General features: G+C 38.6%; 1 protein-coding gene across 5 annotated transcripts; it reads left to right on the top strand.

Moving 5' to 3' along the window:
* The first annotated feature begins 3,417 nt into the window (after nucleotides 1-3,417).
* On the top strand, nucleotides 3,418-8,044 carry GAPT (GRB2-binding adaptor protein, transmembrane). Of its 5 annotated transcripts, none has more exons than XM_011967850.1 (4): nucleotides 3,420-3,524; nucleotides 5,907-5,971; nucleotides 6,431-6,451; nucleotides 6,760-8,044. In XM_011967850.1, the coding sequence occupies exon 4, from the start codon at nucleotides 7,131-7,133 to the stop codon at nucleotides 7,602-7,604; it is 474 nt and encodes a 157-aa protein (XP_011823240.1). In that variant the 5' UTR covers nucleotides 3,420-3,524; nucleotides 5,907-5,971; nucleotides 6,431-6,451; nucleotides 6,760-7,130; the 3' UTR covers nucleotides 7,605-8,044. The 5 variants fall into 5 exon arrangements, with proteins under 5 accessions (XP_011823239.1, XP_011823238.1, XP_011823240.1 ...); XM_011967853.1 differs by lacking the exon at nucleotides 5,907-5,971 and adding an exon at nucleotides 5,997-6,124 and having other exon boundaries at nucleotides 3,464-3,524; nucleotides 6,434-6,451; XM_011967849.1 differs by lacking the exons at nucleotides 5,907-5,971; nucleotides 6,431-6,451 and adding an exon at nucleotides 5,997-6,124 and having other exon boundaries at nucleotides 3,418-3,524; nucleotides 6,841-8,044.
* The last annotated feature ends 7,591 nt before the right edge of the window (nucleotides 8,045-15,635 follow it).

The following is a 15,635-nucleotide window of genomic DNA, read 5'->3' as shown; positions in this document are numbered from 1 at the left end:
CTGGATTTTTATATCCAGACCAGGCTTCTGCTGTCTAGGCTGGAGGCTATGGATTAAATCACATCACTTATCTGCACTGCAGCCGGGGGTTCGTTTGTATCAGTGGTTCCCAGACATGGTTGCAAATCAGAATCACCTGGGGAGGCTTTAAAGTTTGTTTTGGTACAAAAGTGGCACATGTTAGTGGAAAATGTAAAATAACACAAATGACTGTAAAATAAAATCTAACCATCTCTGCCCTCACAGTCTGTATAACATCTCATTTTCTACCCATAAATTTCTAGATGTTGTTCTAAGGTTTTAAAATAAAGATCTCTGGGCCCTGCTCCAGAAGTGATGAAGCAGCATCTTCGAGGTCCTAGAAATTTACATATTTGTTTAAAACTTCATAAATGATTTTGATAAACATTCAAGTTTGGGAATGAATCTCTTGACTAATATCTGAGATCCATTTCAGTAAATTCCACCCCTTACACTCTACAAATTATGTGATTTAAGTTTGCCAGCTGCTACCAGGATTGGCCCTAAGCATAACTAAAGCAACAATGGTTTTATTTTTACCTCTTCCTATTCATGCTGTCTCACTTCATCTTTAGCTGCTCAACTTTTTTACTTTAAAAAAAAATAAATTTTTTTGGAAGCAGAGCTTCGCTCTTGTTGCCCAGGATGGAGTGCAATGGCACGATCTCGGCTCACTGCAACCTCCGCCTCCCGGGTTCAAGCGATTCTCCTGCCTCAGCCTCCTGAGTAGCTGAGATTACAGGCGTGTGCCATCATTCTCGGCTAATTTTATATTTTTAGTAGAGACAGGGTTGCTCCATGTTGGTCAGGCTGGACTCAAACTCCTGATCTCAGATGATCTGCCTGCCTCAGCCTCCCAAAGTGCTGGGATTACAGGTATGAGCCACTGCGCCCAGCCACTTTAAAATTTTTATAACTCTGGGCCACAGAGTGAACAACTTTTAGTTGGAAGGCAGTGACACATTTTATTAAAACTCTAGCTACTTTTTGGTTAATCCCATAAACCAATTAGTGTTAATAAATTTGTTAGCTACTAAACGCATTACCTTTCCCAGGTAACATAATGCTTTATGCTAAAATGTAAATTCCCATAATACCCTTAACAAGTCACATGGGGGTTGCGGGCTCCTTCCAGAATAGCCAGAAAGATGCTTTCAGTCTGGCAAGCTTTCAAATAAAATTCACAACACAAACATTTGTTCATTTTTACCATCACTAATATTACTCAGTTCAAGTATCTGAAAAAGGGCATGGGTTAAAATAAATAGATACTAACTGACACACAAGAAATTGCTAGAAACTTAAATCACAATTAAGTAAAGTAGTTGCTATCATCAATTAACAGAAGAGGAAGATTTACTTAGATGAAAGATCCAGTCCAAATTACACTATAGAACAATGAACTACCTCCTAAGCCCTTAACTACCCAAACCGTATAACTGTGGAAGAAAAAGCAGGAAAAGGAAACCTAGACATAATTGCTGTGATTAAAAAGGAACTGAAAGAAGACAATAAATATGTACTTTGTGAGGCCGAAGATTGGAAAGTAGGAAAATATAGAATTCAAGACATAAAACCTAATCCCTACAAATGATAATGATCCAATAATTATATTTTGAATATATACAACATTTATTTTATAAATTTGAAGAATAATTATATCTATGACATCAAAAAAATTCTATTTGAGGAAAGTGTCAGTCATTTTCCCTCCATTTTATTTATCCTTAGAAAAACTAAAATAATAAGGGGTTAAACAACTTTTTTAAGTTCAAAGGGAAAACCTAAATGAGCACCAGTTGTCCTGCCTTCTAGAGAAAATCATAATTTTACACAAACATTGCATAAACTGCCTTTCTTACAGACGTGTGCCTAGGCAGGCGAGTGTGTATATTATTTGGTGGGGTGGCTAATACTGCAGTTAAACATACTGGTGAGAATGTGGAGCACATCAGGTTCATAGCTTCACAACTTCGTAACCTCTTTCACTGTAAGATTTTTGTCCAGGACACCCCTATTCTGCCTTAACACCTTATTTATGAGGCTTAGCTCAGGTCTTGCCTTCCCTGACCACCCTCTGAGCTGGATGCCTCTTTCCTTTACCTCCACTGTCCCTGGCCATAATCATGTCTTTCTTAGGCCTTATCACTTTGATCTGAAATGTTCTGTGGGTGCAGCAGCCTCTCTACTTGGCTTTACGTGCTGCAGGCAGCTTATTCACTCTTGCATCCTCATCACTTAGCACAATGCCTGGCATAATGTCAGTGCTCAACAGGTGTTAATAATACATCCTGTCCTTCCAATGTCCAGTAGTTATTTCAGTAACTAAATCTTCTTTTTTAAAACCACCTTATGCAAAGTTAATCCTCTGTGGTTCAAAAAGTTCCAATACAACTTAAAAGACAAATTTTCCATTACTTTGTCATCTCATCTGTCGAATTCATCTGTAATTTGTCTAATTCAGCATCTTGCACTGTGTGTGTTCCCATGGAGTTGGACTCCAAGAGATGCTGTCAGTAAGGGTATCTATGTGGGAAACATGTTACTCAATCTAGCAAGGCAGCCAGTGCAGTGGTTTAGCACCCAGGTGCTGGGGGCAGACTGCAGGTTCTGTCAGGAAAGTGATAATTCTATGTGCTTCTGTTTCCTCTTCTGTAAAATATGACTAAAAACATTTTTTCTCCCTCATAGAGTTGTTGCCAAGATTTGCTGAGTATTACACAAAAGGCTTGGAGTACTTAGTGCTAAAAGCAAAGTTATACAATTTCTTTTTCTGATTTGGTTTTATTTTGCTTGCTGGCTGTAGGGCTGCTGAGAGCCATTAGCATGCTGATATGCCCATGAATATCCAGGGAAGCAGTATTCCCTACATTTACCTGATGGAAGAGCTACTAGCATGTCCCAGAAGTAATGGGCCTCAAAACATACCTGAGGAAATTCCTATTTATACATTTAAAAGAACATTAACATTTTCCAAACCCAAATTGGGACACTGATTTCACCTGTATGGCTATAACTTGGGAGCATTGGTACATAATATTAATATTTGAAGAGAGGACTGGTCTAGCAACACAAGTAAATAATAATAATAAAAGCCCAAGACCTATGTGTTACTACATTTAAAATATTTCTTTTTTGAGAAAATTAAAGTACAAGTCAAGTGACTTTTATTGATATTAAAATGGGAACTGCAAATATGGCCCGAATAAAAAAACATGTAGGCTTTACGTATTATTTTCTGACACAGTTAAAAAATTATTACTTGACAAAGATGAAGGGCCAGACTTCCTTATTCAAAAACCCACACCATTTATCTTAATTCTGCTGCATCTGATACTAACTTCCTCTAGAGCCAGGAAACTTTGCAAGTGTTAAATAACCTGAAAGGAGGGAAAGAAGGAAGTAACCTACCAAAGTGGAAAAGAGGAACAAGTTCTAACCCAATGCAGATTTAAAACATAACCAAAAGAGCAAAAGAGAGAGTTTGACACACCAATCTTGAGGTAAGTAAGAACTTGATTTAAGGTATTTGGGTGATTAAAAACTGTAAGAAACAAGTTTGTCTTTAATTAATCAATGATTGTTATCTTATTACAGTTTTTAGAAAAAAATGCCTTATGTAGCTATAAGGGGGAAACCCAATTTACAAACTGAGAGTGATGTTGATGTTCCTTTACAATATGATTATGCTTTGCTGTTACTTTGTTTCCAAACAGAAGGGCATCATCTTACTTGAAAATTCCTGAAGTTTCTCAGCAATTTGCGATTTTAAAAACAATGTCAAATTATTAGGTAACCTGTTGGAACTGCTTTCCAAAATGAAAACAGAGTCTTCTTTCAAACTGGGCAAAGTGAACATTATTTAAGTGTTAAACTATATTTGAAGGATTATTGCTTAAAATATGTTTTTCATTATAGTAGGTCTTTGTTCATGTCTCACAGGTTTTTTTCCTGTAATGTTATTTCAAAGAAAATGATGCATTTTTTTTTTTCTGTAAAATGTCTTCTTGTCTTTATCTTGGTAAATATCTCTTAGACAAACAATTTTAATATTTTGGAGATACCAGAATGTCTACTCTACATAGAATAACATAGATGGTAAAAATACCTTTTCTTCTTAAAAATTAAGAGGGCAATTTATTGCCTTATCCTCAGCTGCAGAAGTGACAATAGCCTTCCTCAACCCTCACCGTGACTTCTGTTGCAGGCCTAGTATCTTTCAAAAAGTTGATTAAGTTCAATCAATATTTAAAGTTTATTTTGTAAATTTACTTCAAATACTCTGGCAACTAATTTTTTTGTGTGTGTGTGACGGAGTCTCGCTCTGTCACCCAGGCTGGAGTGCAGTGGCACAATCTCGGCTCACTGCAAGATCCACCTCCCGGGTTCATGCCATTCTCCTGCCTCAGCCTCCCGAGTAGCTGGGACTACAGGCGCCAGTCACCAAGCCCAGCTAAATTTTTGTACTTTTTTTTTAGTAGAGACGGGGTTTCACCGTGTTAGCCGGGATGGTCTCAATCTCCTGACCTCGTGATCCACCTGCCTTGGCCTCCCAAAGTGCTGGGATTACAGGCGTGAGCCACAGTGCCCAGCCACTAATTTCTTAAATCGGTAACCATGTGTACCATAAAATATCTTGCAGATAATTGGCGCTCATCTGTTTCAAACAGAAAATGAGGTCCTAATGATTAAAGTCATTTGGCTAAACTTTTGTCCTTGAACACAAGAGCGGCTGGCCTTATAAAGGAGGGATCCTACAGATTGTAAATCTTGTGTGGCGGACCATACAGTTCTCAACCTCAATATTACTCCCCAAAATTCCAAGGAGATTAAAACATTTTTGCATCTGGGGTGCTTGTCCCTGTATTTTTATAAAAAAAAAATTTATAAATTAGCTGCACATCTTATTTAATTTTATTATATGAAATGTCAAGTTAAATATGTGCATATTAATATATTCTAACCTTAGACAAATTTATGAATGTTCATTACCATTAAACTTTTCATGAATACTCACTAAAAGCAGAGCACCATTTTGTGAATTTCTACTTTTCTTCTTCATTGTTACTATTATTATCATCCCATAAAGAGATTACTTCCTTCATTAACAAACGTTTAATAGATTAGTCATTCTATGTCTAATGCTGGTGTTGGTAATACACAGGTAAATAATATATAATTTCCAACTTTCAAAAACCTCAGAGCTAATCAAGCTATACAAATTTAGTGACTGATGCACTTAGCGTGTTACAGATATTTGGATAAATAATATTTTGGGGAAATTTTTATCTGAATTCTCATTCAGTCACATTTTGGTTGTAAGGAAGTTACTTAACTTCTTTAAGCCTCTCTTCTTATCTATAAAATGATGATACAAATAGTACCTACTGCATACAGCGGCTATAGGATTAAATGAGATAATCCCTGTAACAGTGCTTAAAAGCTGAAGCTCTTAACTAAACATTATTGATGATAACATTCCATAAATGATAATAATCATTTCACAGGCACTGTTGGATCTATGTCTACATCCAGACTGAAAATATACAGTAATAATGTTTTGTTCATAAAATCACAATGGAACATGCAGCCCAGTTGAACACTTCCCCTTCTTATGTCCTTGCCATTTTAAAGCATCAACAGAAAACAATGTAAAATCATCTTAGATGGAAGTTATTTTCTGAAAGCTATGAGAAAACCTGTGATACAAAGGCTTTTGAAAATACATTGGTTTACTTTAAAGGTCTCATATCATGTTTTAAGCATAAACTGCACCCTTGAGTTTTAAACTGTCATCTTAAGCAATTAGATGCTGAAATTTGCAGTCGTTTTTAAATGCATTCTTTCATTCAATAAATATTGATTGGATGCATTTTCTGTGCTAGGTGTTGTGCTGTTCTCTAGGAACATACAGATGAAATGACCTGAACCCTGCCCACCATTTAACCGAGTAAGAATACAATTCTCTCATTTAGGTTATGGCACTAGAGTAGAGAATGGACTCATTAATGAGGGATTGCAGAAGAAGGAATGGTTAAGAAAAAGACAAGGTCTCTGCCTGCTCCAAAGAAGGATAGGCAGGGCTTCACAGAAGAGGTGACAGGTAATGAAGATGATTGCACTTGTCTGCACATGTCCCATTTCTTCTATTGTGCTCAGAACATTATCTTTCACTTGAAAATTGTTAACCTAATTGTCAAAAACTATGTGGAGATCTAAGTGATAAAACCACTCAGGCTTGGGCAGGGACAGGATTTTTCTAACTCTTTTTTCTTTCATCACAACAGGTAGTGTATTTTATATTAAAAGCAGAAGCTCACTATATGCTGGTGTTTAATGCATTGGTGAAAATCAGTAATTTTTCTATGTTAGATAATAAGTATGCAATTAACATATTTTTTATTTATAGCAGGTTTCTGGATGGCAGATCATTCAACCTTTTTTTTTTTTTTTTTTTTGAGAGGGAGTCTCGCTCTGTTGCCCAGGCTGGAGTGCAGTGGCACGATCTTGGCTCACTGCAAACTCTGCCTCCTGGGTTCATGCCATTTTCCTGCTTCAGCCTCCTGAGTAGTTGGGATTACAGGTGCCTGCCACCACGCCCGGCTAATTTTTTGTATTTTTAGTAGAGACGGGGTTTCACCTTGTTAGCCAGGATGGTCTCGATCTCCTGACCTCGTGATCCACCCACCTCGGCCTCCCAAAGTGCTGGGATTACAGGCGTGAGCCACCGCACCTGACATTCAACCTTCTTTTTCTTGAGTTTTCTACTCTGCTGTCATCTTCCACTCATTTCTGCTTCATTTTGTGATTCATTAACAGAAAAGGAAGCGGAATGGAATAAAATCCCCTTGATACAGTACAATTATACATGAATGGCTGTAATGTGAAGAGCATCACACACGAAGAGAGCCATCTTCCAAAAATAAGTTTATACACTCTCTCCTCTAATTGCATCAGGACTTTACCAGATAGCATTCTTTCAGCTCTGAAAAGGAAATGCCTAAAAGAGCTTCCAAACTCATTTTTGAATAATACTAGGCTACAAGGAATTACGTTGTGAATTCATTAAGGGTAACACCAAACCACTAAACAGCACGGTTCGTACAGAAATGTTGAAAAGTTGTGGAAATAATTTAGTGGCCATTTCTGTAGGAATTTCACTTCTTTTACTCTTAGTGGTTTGTGGAATTGGGTGTGTTTGGCACTGTAAACACCATGTTGCCACACGATTTACCTTACCGAGGTTTTTGCAAAGGAGAAGCAGCAGGAGAAAAGTCTGTACTAAAACATTCTTGGGCCCCCGCATCGTTGGCTTAAGGCATAAAATCTCAGTTGAAACCCAAGACCACAAATCTGCTGTCAAGGGAAATAACATACACAAAAACTATGAAAATGTGGAAGCAGGTCCTCCCAAAGTTAAAGGAAAAACCGATAAGGAACTATATGAAAACACACAGCAGTCCAATTTCGAGGAGCATATCTATGGAAATGAGACATCCTCTGACTATTATAACTTCCAGAAGCCTCGTCCTTCTGAAGTTCCTCAAGATGAAGATATATACATTCTTCCAGATTCATATTAGCTTTTCAAAATACTGACTTTTGTTATTGGATGACAAATACTCACTGTAATTTTTCAACAGCAAAGACCTGGAATCAAACTAAATGTTTATCAACAGTAGACTGGATAAAGAAAATGTGGTAACACCATAGAATACTATGCGGCCATAAAAAAGAACAAAACTAACATGGGAACAGAAAATCAAATACCACATGTTCTCACTTAGAAGTGGGAGCTAAATAATAAGAACACATGGACGGAAAGAGAGGAACAACAGACACTAGAGCCTACTTGAGGGAGGACGGTGGAAAGAGGGGGAGGTTCAGGGGAAAAAAAACTATCAGGTACTATGCTTAGTATACAGGTGATGAAATAATCCGTACACCAAACCCCCAAGTCACAAGTGTTCCTACATAACAAACCTGCACATGTACCCCTGAACATAAAATTAAACTTAAAATACTGAAAATAATTCACTGTGATTTTTATTGTACTGATGCCATTATTAATCAAGTTCTGATAAGTAGGTAGTCTCTGCTCTATCTCCACCTTTCTGAACCCTATGTGTATCACTTTGGATTAATTCTAGATATCTTCTCCACCCTCCTTGCCCCAGACTGAATCTGTATTATGTGATACTGAGTCTTCTTTCTAAATGTTACCTGTTATCTCTTTCCTTTATTTCTACTATTATCTTTTTCTGGATCAGAATTATTGTCATAGGCTCCTAACTGGTCCTCCTGCTTCTAGTTTCTACCCACTCAATCAATTACCCATGGTACTACCAGATTTATCTTCAGAAAATATTCCCAACAGCAGCATCATTTATTTTGCTTAAAGTGTTTTAATGCCCCCTCTTTGCAAAAGACATAATACCCATAATTTGAACTCCAAAATTGATAATTTTCCACAGTTGGTTCCAATTCTGTTTTCCAATGACTTCTCCTACTATCTCTCATTTCTTTGCTTTCAGCAGAATCATCTGGAAACCTGCCAAACTTATCCTTCCTTCACAGCTTTGCTTTTCTCCCTCCTCTCTCAAGCCTGCTTCAGATTATAAGTTCTTCTGCACATCTCCTGAATCACTCCAAACCTGCATTTACCTTTTTATTTTCCGATATAAGTTTTGATGCCTCTTCAATTCTTAGGACATTTAAATATATGAATGTTGCCACAGCATTTTATTACCTAGCTTCATATGAAAATGTCTTAAATTCCCACCTGAATGAAAAGAAGCTGCCTCTTATGATGTTCTAGGCATTTTTAGCCCAAATGCCTAGAACATCATATGAGGCACTAAATGTCTCATGTTTTACTGACGAGAATTGAATTGTACATTTTGCTGAGTAGTTTTGAGGAAAAGAATCTAATAAATTCATCTATTATTCATCCATGCAGCGAATATTTGTTGAGTATCTTCTGTTTACTTGCTATTGTGCTGTGCACATGGGGGACATGGGTTGGTGGAGGGGTTACAATAGTAAAAAGAGAGACATGGATCCTGAACACATACGGTCTAGTAGAAAAGAAAAGATAGTAAACAAATGAATACAATGCTGGTCATAAAGCTATGATAGCTCATCTCTAAATCTACTCTTTTATTTGCTCCTCTGAATTGCTTAACCTGGGCTTCTGCAAACATTTCTTTTGCCAGGTGGATCCATTCTAGGCTCTACCAATAGGGGGCACTAAGGAAGACTGAAAGGCAATAGGAAGCAACAGGGAATTGCTCCTGCCTATTCTCTCTCTCACCCCTGCAGGAATTATTGCTATGCGGTTTACTCCAGCATCACTGGTTGTTTGCAGCTTTCTAGTTTCTTTCATCACTCCCAGGACCAGCTTCTCTGCAACCTGTCAGAAGTGCCAGCACCAGCTAGGTGCACCCTCCCTTAGACTCTCACAGCCAGACCCTCCTCCAACTTCCTGAAGTGGTGCAGGAGACAAGTGACACCCTCAGAATTCTGCATCCCAGCCCGGCAGGGCTCCTCCTCTGAGGTCTGGTAACTCTCAACCAAGATTGTTACAGTTACTATCTATGTAGTACCTGTGTCCCCTTTTTGTTTTTTCATCCTGCCAATGCCTGTTTAGCCAATTATCTATATTAAATTCTCTCTGTTAAAACAAATTGACATGATTTCTATTTCCCTAAGTGGATACGTATCAAAATGGTAGAAGGTGCTTTATAAAAAATTCTTCCTGTTTTTGAAAGCAATGGGGTTGGGTAGGAAAGACTATTTTCATTTTAATAGGGTGGTCAAAGAGGCCTCACTGGAGACCACTTAAATGAGACTTGAAGGCGGAAGGAAGCTATAATAAATGTGATGGGCAGAGGGTAAGAATGGGACCCACATGCGAAAATAATCTGGGGGCCTAAGAGAATTTATGGTGCTCTGGGAAGCCATTGTGGCTAGAGCTTCCTGAGGAAGGGTTGGAGGGACACCTGCTGGGTTGGTGAAGGAGGGAATAGGAGACCATGAGCTTCTTATAAGTCTTAGTATGTGGCTTTGACTCTAGAATAGGTGCAATGGGAATCAGTAAAGGGTTTTAAGCAGAGACGTGATGATAACACTAGTATTTTTGAAAAGATTTACTGGGTTGAGAAGTGACTGGAAAGAGGCCAAAATGGAAGTGGGTAAGACAGCTAAGGAGCTTCTACATTTAAGTTAGACCAGCGTGGCTGCAGTGCAGATAAACACATTGACAGTGCTGCCTGTCCTTCAAGGAGATGACACAGGACTTACTGACGGACTCAGCGTGTGTGCTTGGTAGGGGAGGGGTAAGACTGGGAGTGTGGAAAAGAGAAAAGTTTACAGGGATAATTGCAAAGTACTTTACGGAGATGAGGAAGACTTAAAGAAGAAACAGGCTTGGAGGCCGCATCGGTTAGGAATGAGTTGGGCTGTAATGGCAGAAAACCACACTCCAGGGGCTTGGACACTGATAGTTCCATTTATTTCACCTAAAAAGGAGGCTACAGTTAGGCATTTGATGGCTAACGTCAGCTCAATGATGCCATATAGACAGGCCCAGGCTCTTTCTCTATTTCCTCTCTGCCACCCTTAGTGTTTCAACTTTTATGTTCCTCTCTATAGCCTCACGGCCACCATATGGCTGCTGAATCTTTAAGCCTTCTATTCATGCTTCAGTCATGAAGAAGAAATGAGGGGAAAGAGCAGCACCAGGAGATATCTATCTCATTGCTCAGAATCGTGTCACACAGACACCATCAGGTGTAGGAGTGCATGGACAATTGAATTTTTACCTTTGGTAACCTCATAGAGTGGGCAGAGAAAGAAAAGCGGAGTTGAAAATAGAATGTGACTCAGTTAACCTCTAATTCTTGCGACAGGAGCAGAATTCAGTTTTGAACATGTTTATTTTGACATTTCCTGAAATATGTCCTGAGACCCAAGTAGAAGTATCCAGTTTGGTGTTGTATGTGCACATTTGCATTTTGGAGGAGAGGTCCTAGCTGGAGATGTAAATTTGATAGTCATGAGCATTTAGGTGGTATTTACAGGAATAATAATGGATGCCATCTCCTGGGAAGACACCAGGGGGAGCACAGAGTAGGGAATCAAGTAAGGAGGAAAGGGAAGAATCTGTAAGTTTTCCAGAAATTGCAATATTTTGAGGATAAATTAATGAGGAGACTCTGGTAAAGATTGCTGAGAAAGAGTGGCCAGTGAGGAGATCTCTATATGGCATCATTAAGCTGATATTTGCCATCAAAAGCCTAACTGTGGGCTACTTGTTAGCTGAAATGAATGGACTATTAGTGTCCAAGCCTGTGGAGTGTGGTTTTCTCTCATTAACAGCTTAACTCATTCTTAATATGGCCTCCAAACCTGTTTCTTCTGTAAGGCTTCCTCATCTCTGTAAAATACTTTGCAATTATCCCTGAAGACTCTTCTCTTTCCCACACCCCCAGTCTTACCCCTTCCCTGCCAAACACACACTGAGTTCATCAGTAAGTCCTGTGCCATTTCCTTGAAGGATGGGCAGCATTATCAATGTGTTTATCTGCACTACAGCCACTCCAGTCTAACGTAAATGTAAAAGCTTAAATGTAAAAGAAGTAAATTCCTGTGATCTCTAAAAGTGGTGGTTTATAATGTAAAATATGTGATATATTGACATTTGTCCATTATAATTGATTATCCAAAGTGTCAAAAGATGAAATTTCAACAGATTAAGTTTAAAGACTGAACTGGTTTTATTAGCAATTCATAAACCTGGCGCATCCCATTTAAAGGTTTAAACAGGTACTCCATTGGGCATGGCAGAAGAGTCTGTTTTTATAAGGCAACTTAAGCAAGGATGATAAAATAGTATAATCCAAAAAAAGGATTGGTTGACATCAGGTTACTTTAGGTTACTTATCTTGTAATTACTGAAGCACAGGGGACTTCCTTATCATGCAGGCTAAAACTGATCTGTTTGGGGATTTGGCTATTATCTCTCTCCTGATTTCTCAGGTCAGATAAACAACAAGTTTCAGTTTGGTGGGATGGAGCTTTGGCCTGAGTGACTCCATTTAGACTTGGTCTGTTGGAATCTAGTGCAGAAGTTCACTAATCAAATCAATGGACTCGCATAAATGTTATTTAACAAGAGATGTAGTGAATATTTGGCCTTTGTTTACTCTCTTTGACCGGAAAAGATAGTAAAAGAAGTATTTAGTCAATGATTCTTTACCTAATCCTCACCTTGACTTCCTTTTTAAATTAATTGTAAGTTCTTTATCAATTGCTGAGGGGAATAAAGAAATTCATCATTCAAGTTTCTCTTTTTACTATACATATCATCCATTCTTCATCCCCTCTCCTATCCTCTCTTCTCTCCCTCCCTCTCTCATTTCTCCTCCCTCATCAATATGTTTCCTCATCCTCTTTCTTCTCTTCTAATTCTTTCTTTCCCCTTCAAATTCCTATCTCTTATCTGCATTCTTTATTACAGCATTTCTCTGCCTTCTCCAAATCTCAAAAGTAAAGCTTGTTCACAAGAAGTAAAGATGATAAAGTCTCTCTGCATCAGTTAAAAGTAGCAGTTCGTGTTTAGGTTACACCATTTTAAAAAGGAACCACATGCAAACAATTTAAAAGGAAGGATGTTGGGGGTGGGGGAAGGAGACGGTAGCATCGAATACACTGCGTATGACTTTGTTACATACACACATAGGTGTGTTCACATTCCATGACTTACAGCCAGTCTGAGACTGGCCAGTGTCCAGCAACAATGAGCCCCTGATGTCTTGACTTTGCTTTCAGACTCCAACATGAAACATTTTACTGCAATCTGCCTTATACTTCACTTCTCACCCTATTACTGATCTCCACAGCAACTGAACCCCTGATAAGCCCATTGAAAGCCTTGCTTTACAACCTCTCAGTTATTGCTTTGACCAGGACCTGTGGGGAGATTGGGATATTGGGCTCCAAGGAGGAGAGCTAAAAGAAAGAAATCAAAAAGGGGAGGTGATGCCTATATCCACATTGTTATGGGCTGGACTTTTGTGTTCTCTGAAATTCATACATTGAAGCCTTACTTCCCAACGTGATGGTATTTGGAGGTGGGGCTTTGAGAGGAATTGATAATTAGTTTTAGATGAGGTCATGAGGGTGCAGCCCTCATAATGGAATTAGTGCTCTTAAAAGAGAACAGAGTTCTCTCTGTCTCTCTCTGTCTCTGTCTCTCTCTTTCTCTTTTCCTCCCTCCCTTCCACCACCCCCCACCCCTGCCTCCCCGCACCATGTGAGGACATAATAAGAAAGCAGCCATCGGCAAGCCAGGAAGTGGGTTCTTACCAAGAAACAAATCAGACAGCACCTTGACCTTGGACTTCTCAAACTTTCAGAACTGTAATAAGTAAATGTCTATGATTTTAGGCACCCAATTTATGGTCTTTTGTTATGGCAGCCCAAGCAGACACATGTTAAACTGCTGTTCTAAGCCATAATAACTTTTTCTTTAAATTCAGAGAGTGACAAGTCCCATATTTACTTTTTGGTGCTTACCTTATATGATCACTTTCTGGCATTGGACTCTTGCTCCCTCTTTTTCCCCACTTATCATCCTTTGAAGCTTCCTTTTTTCTTGTACAACTTTCAGTGGAGTGGTTCTTCATGATCTTTCCCTGGTTCCCAGCTCCTTTTCCTATTACTGTTTCCCTCGGTGATCAAGACATTTATACTTGAACTCTTCTACTCCAATATTTTTTGAAGCATTTAACCATATAGCTCAGCATCTACTGCTTATTTTTATCTGATGTCCTACAGACACCTGAAATCCAACACGGGCCAAACTAACGCATTGGGGTCAAGATTGGAGTGTCACTCAGAAATAGAGATGGAACTGTGATGGAATAGAAGACTCAGAGATAAAGGGAGGATATCCATTGCATAGGTTACTTAATAACAATTTTAAAAATTTAACCATTCAAAATGTTCAAGTGTCAAAAACATCAACCTCAAAATATCATGGTATCAGTGTACCAAGTATGGTAGTCTCCCTTATTTATGGGGAAAATGTTTCTGCACCTCCAGTGGATGCCTATATACACTATATTTTTTCTATATGTTTGTATCTATGATAAAGTTTAATTTATAAAGTAGGTATAGTAAGAAATTGACAATAATAGTAAAAGGGAGCAATTACAACAATACTCTGTTCAAAACTTCATGGATAGAAATTCATTTTTACCATCGACTTTAGCTAACTCAGGATACGACTTTTTTCTTCCTTAGGTCAAGAACTTTTACCTTTCACTGAAAAAAATCACTTTACAGCTTCTCTTTGCCATATCCGAATTGCCAGCAGCACTCCTCTTGCGCAGTAGGTGATTTTAAAGTAAAATAAGGATGAATTGAACACCAACACTGTGAAACTGTGACAGTCGATTTGATAACCAAGCCTGTCACTCAGTGACTAAGGGACAGGGAGCACCTATGGCATGGAGATTCTGGATGCAGGAATGATTCACATCCCAGGCAGGACAAAGTGAGATGAGGCAAGATTTCATCACACACCTTACCACAGCACACAATTGAGAACGTATTAAATTGTTCATTTGAAATTTTCGATTTAATACATATGGCCCATTGTTGACCACTGAAAACTGAAACCTAGGAACATGAAACCACAGGTGAGAGAGGACTGCTGTCCTGAGTAGTGGCATCTTCAACATCAATACCTGGCTCAAACAGTGTGTGACTGTGATTCCCAGTCCCTGAAGCCAGGTGGTGTCACATTTGGAGACTGTGTGTCTTTCCTGTTCCCTGGCTTCTGAGTGAGGAGTTCTAAAATGCACCACTGTGTATGTAGTAGCAAGAAGGGGTCCAGGGCCTGCTAGGCAGCAGGCTAGAGGACTTCTTTGACAATTACAGGTGCATGGCTTAGTAATGCCATTTATTTTATTCAATTCAACACTTTCATTTACTGCTTATTTTTAAATCTTCTTAGGATAGTTACATTAAACAGAACCTAAAAATTGATGTTTAGTGGAATCTGTCATAATAAAAAGACGAAGAATTTTGAAATTTTTTCACTTTGAGTGACTGGATATTCACTGATATCAGTGAATATCTCAGATATCAGTAAAAAACAGGAAGACTGCAAATATATCTTGAATGAAAAGTACATTCTAGTGGATACTTGCAGTGGGATGGAAAGGAGGTTCAGAATATCAAGATTAGGAGATTTACAGCAAATGGCTTAGAAGATCTAGCAGGGAAAAGTGCTTTCAGTCATGTAACAAATATTTAACAAATGCATATGATGTAGTAAGGCCTGGGAGGGCAGTGGGAATTCAGCAGTGGGGTTGTTGGGTGAAGGGTGGAGAAATGGACACTGCCCCAATACTCAGAATGTTCACAAACTACAAAAGAGGTATGATATTTACAGGGGTTACTAAAGTACGATAATGGTACAATAAGGAAGTACATGGTGTAACAAAAGACCAAAGCCAGGGTGTAGGAAAACTTTCCTGTGGAAAGTGACATCTAAACTGATATCTGAAGGACCAGTAGGAAATAGCCAGACAGAGACTGAGGGA

This window comes from Mandrillus leucophaeus, unplaced genomic scaffold (genome assembly GCF_000951045.1).
Source record: "Mandrillus leucophaeus isolate KB7577 unplaced genomic scaffold, Mleu.le_1.0 Scaffold812, whole genome shotgun sequence".
Lineage (NCBI taxonomy): Eukaryota > Metazoa > Chordata > Mammalia > Primates > Cercopithecidae > Mandrillus > Mandrillus leucophaeus.
The sequence above is the reverse complement of the archived record's forward strand: the minus strand, read 5'-3'. Positions and strand labels throughout refer to the sequence as shown.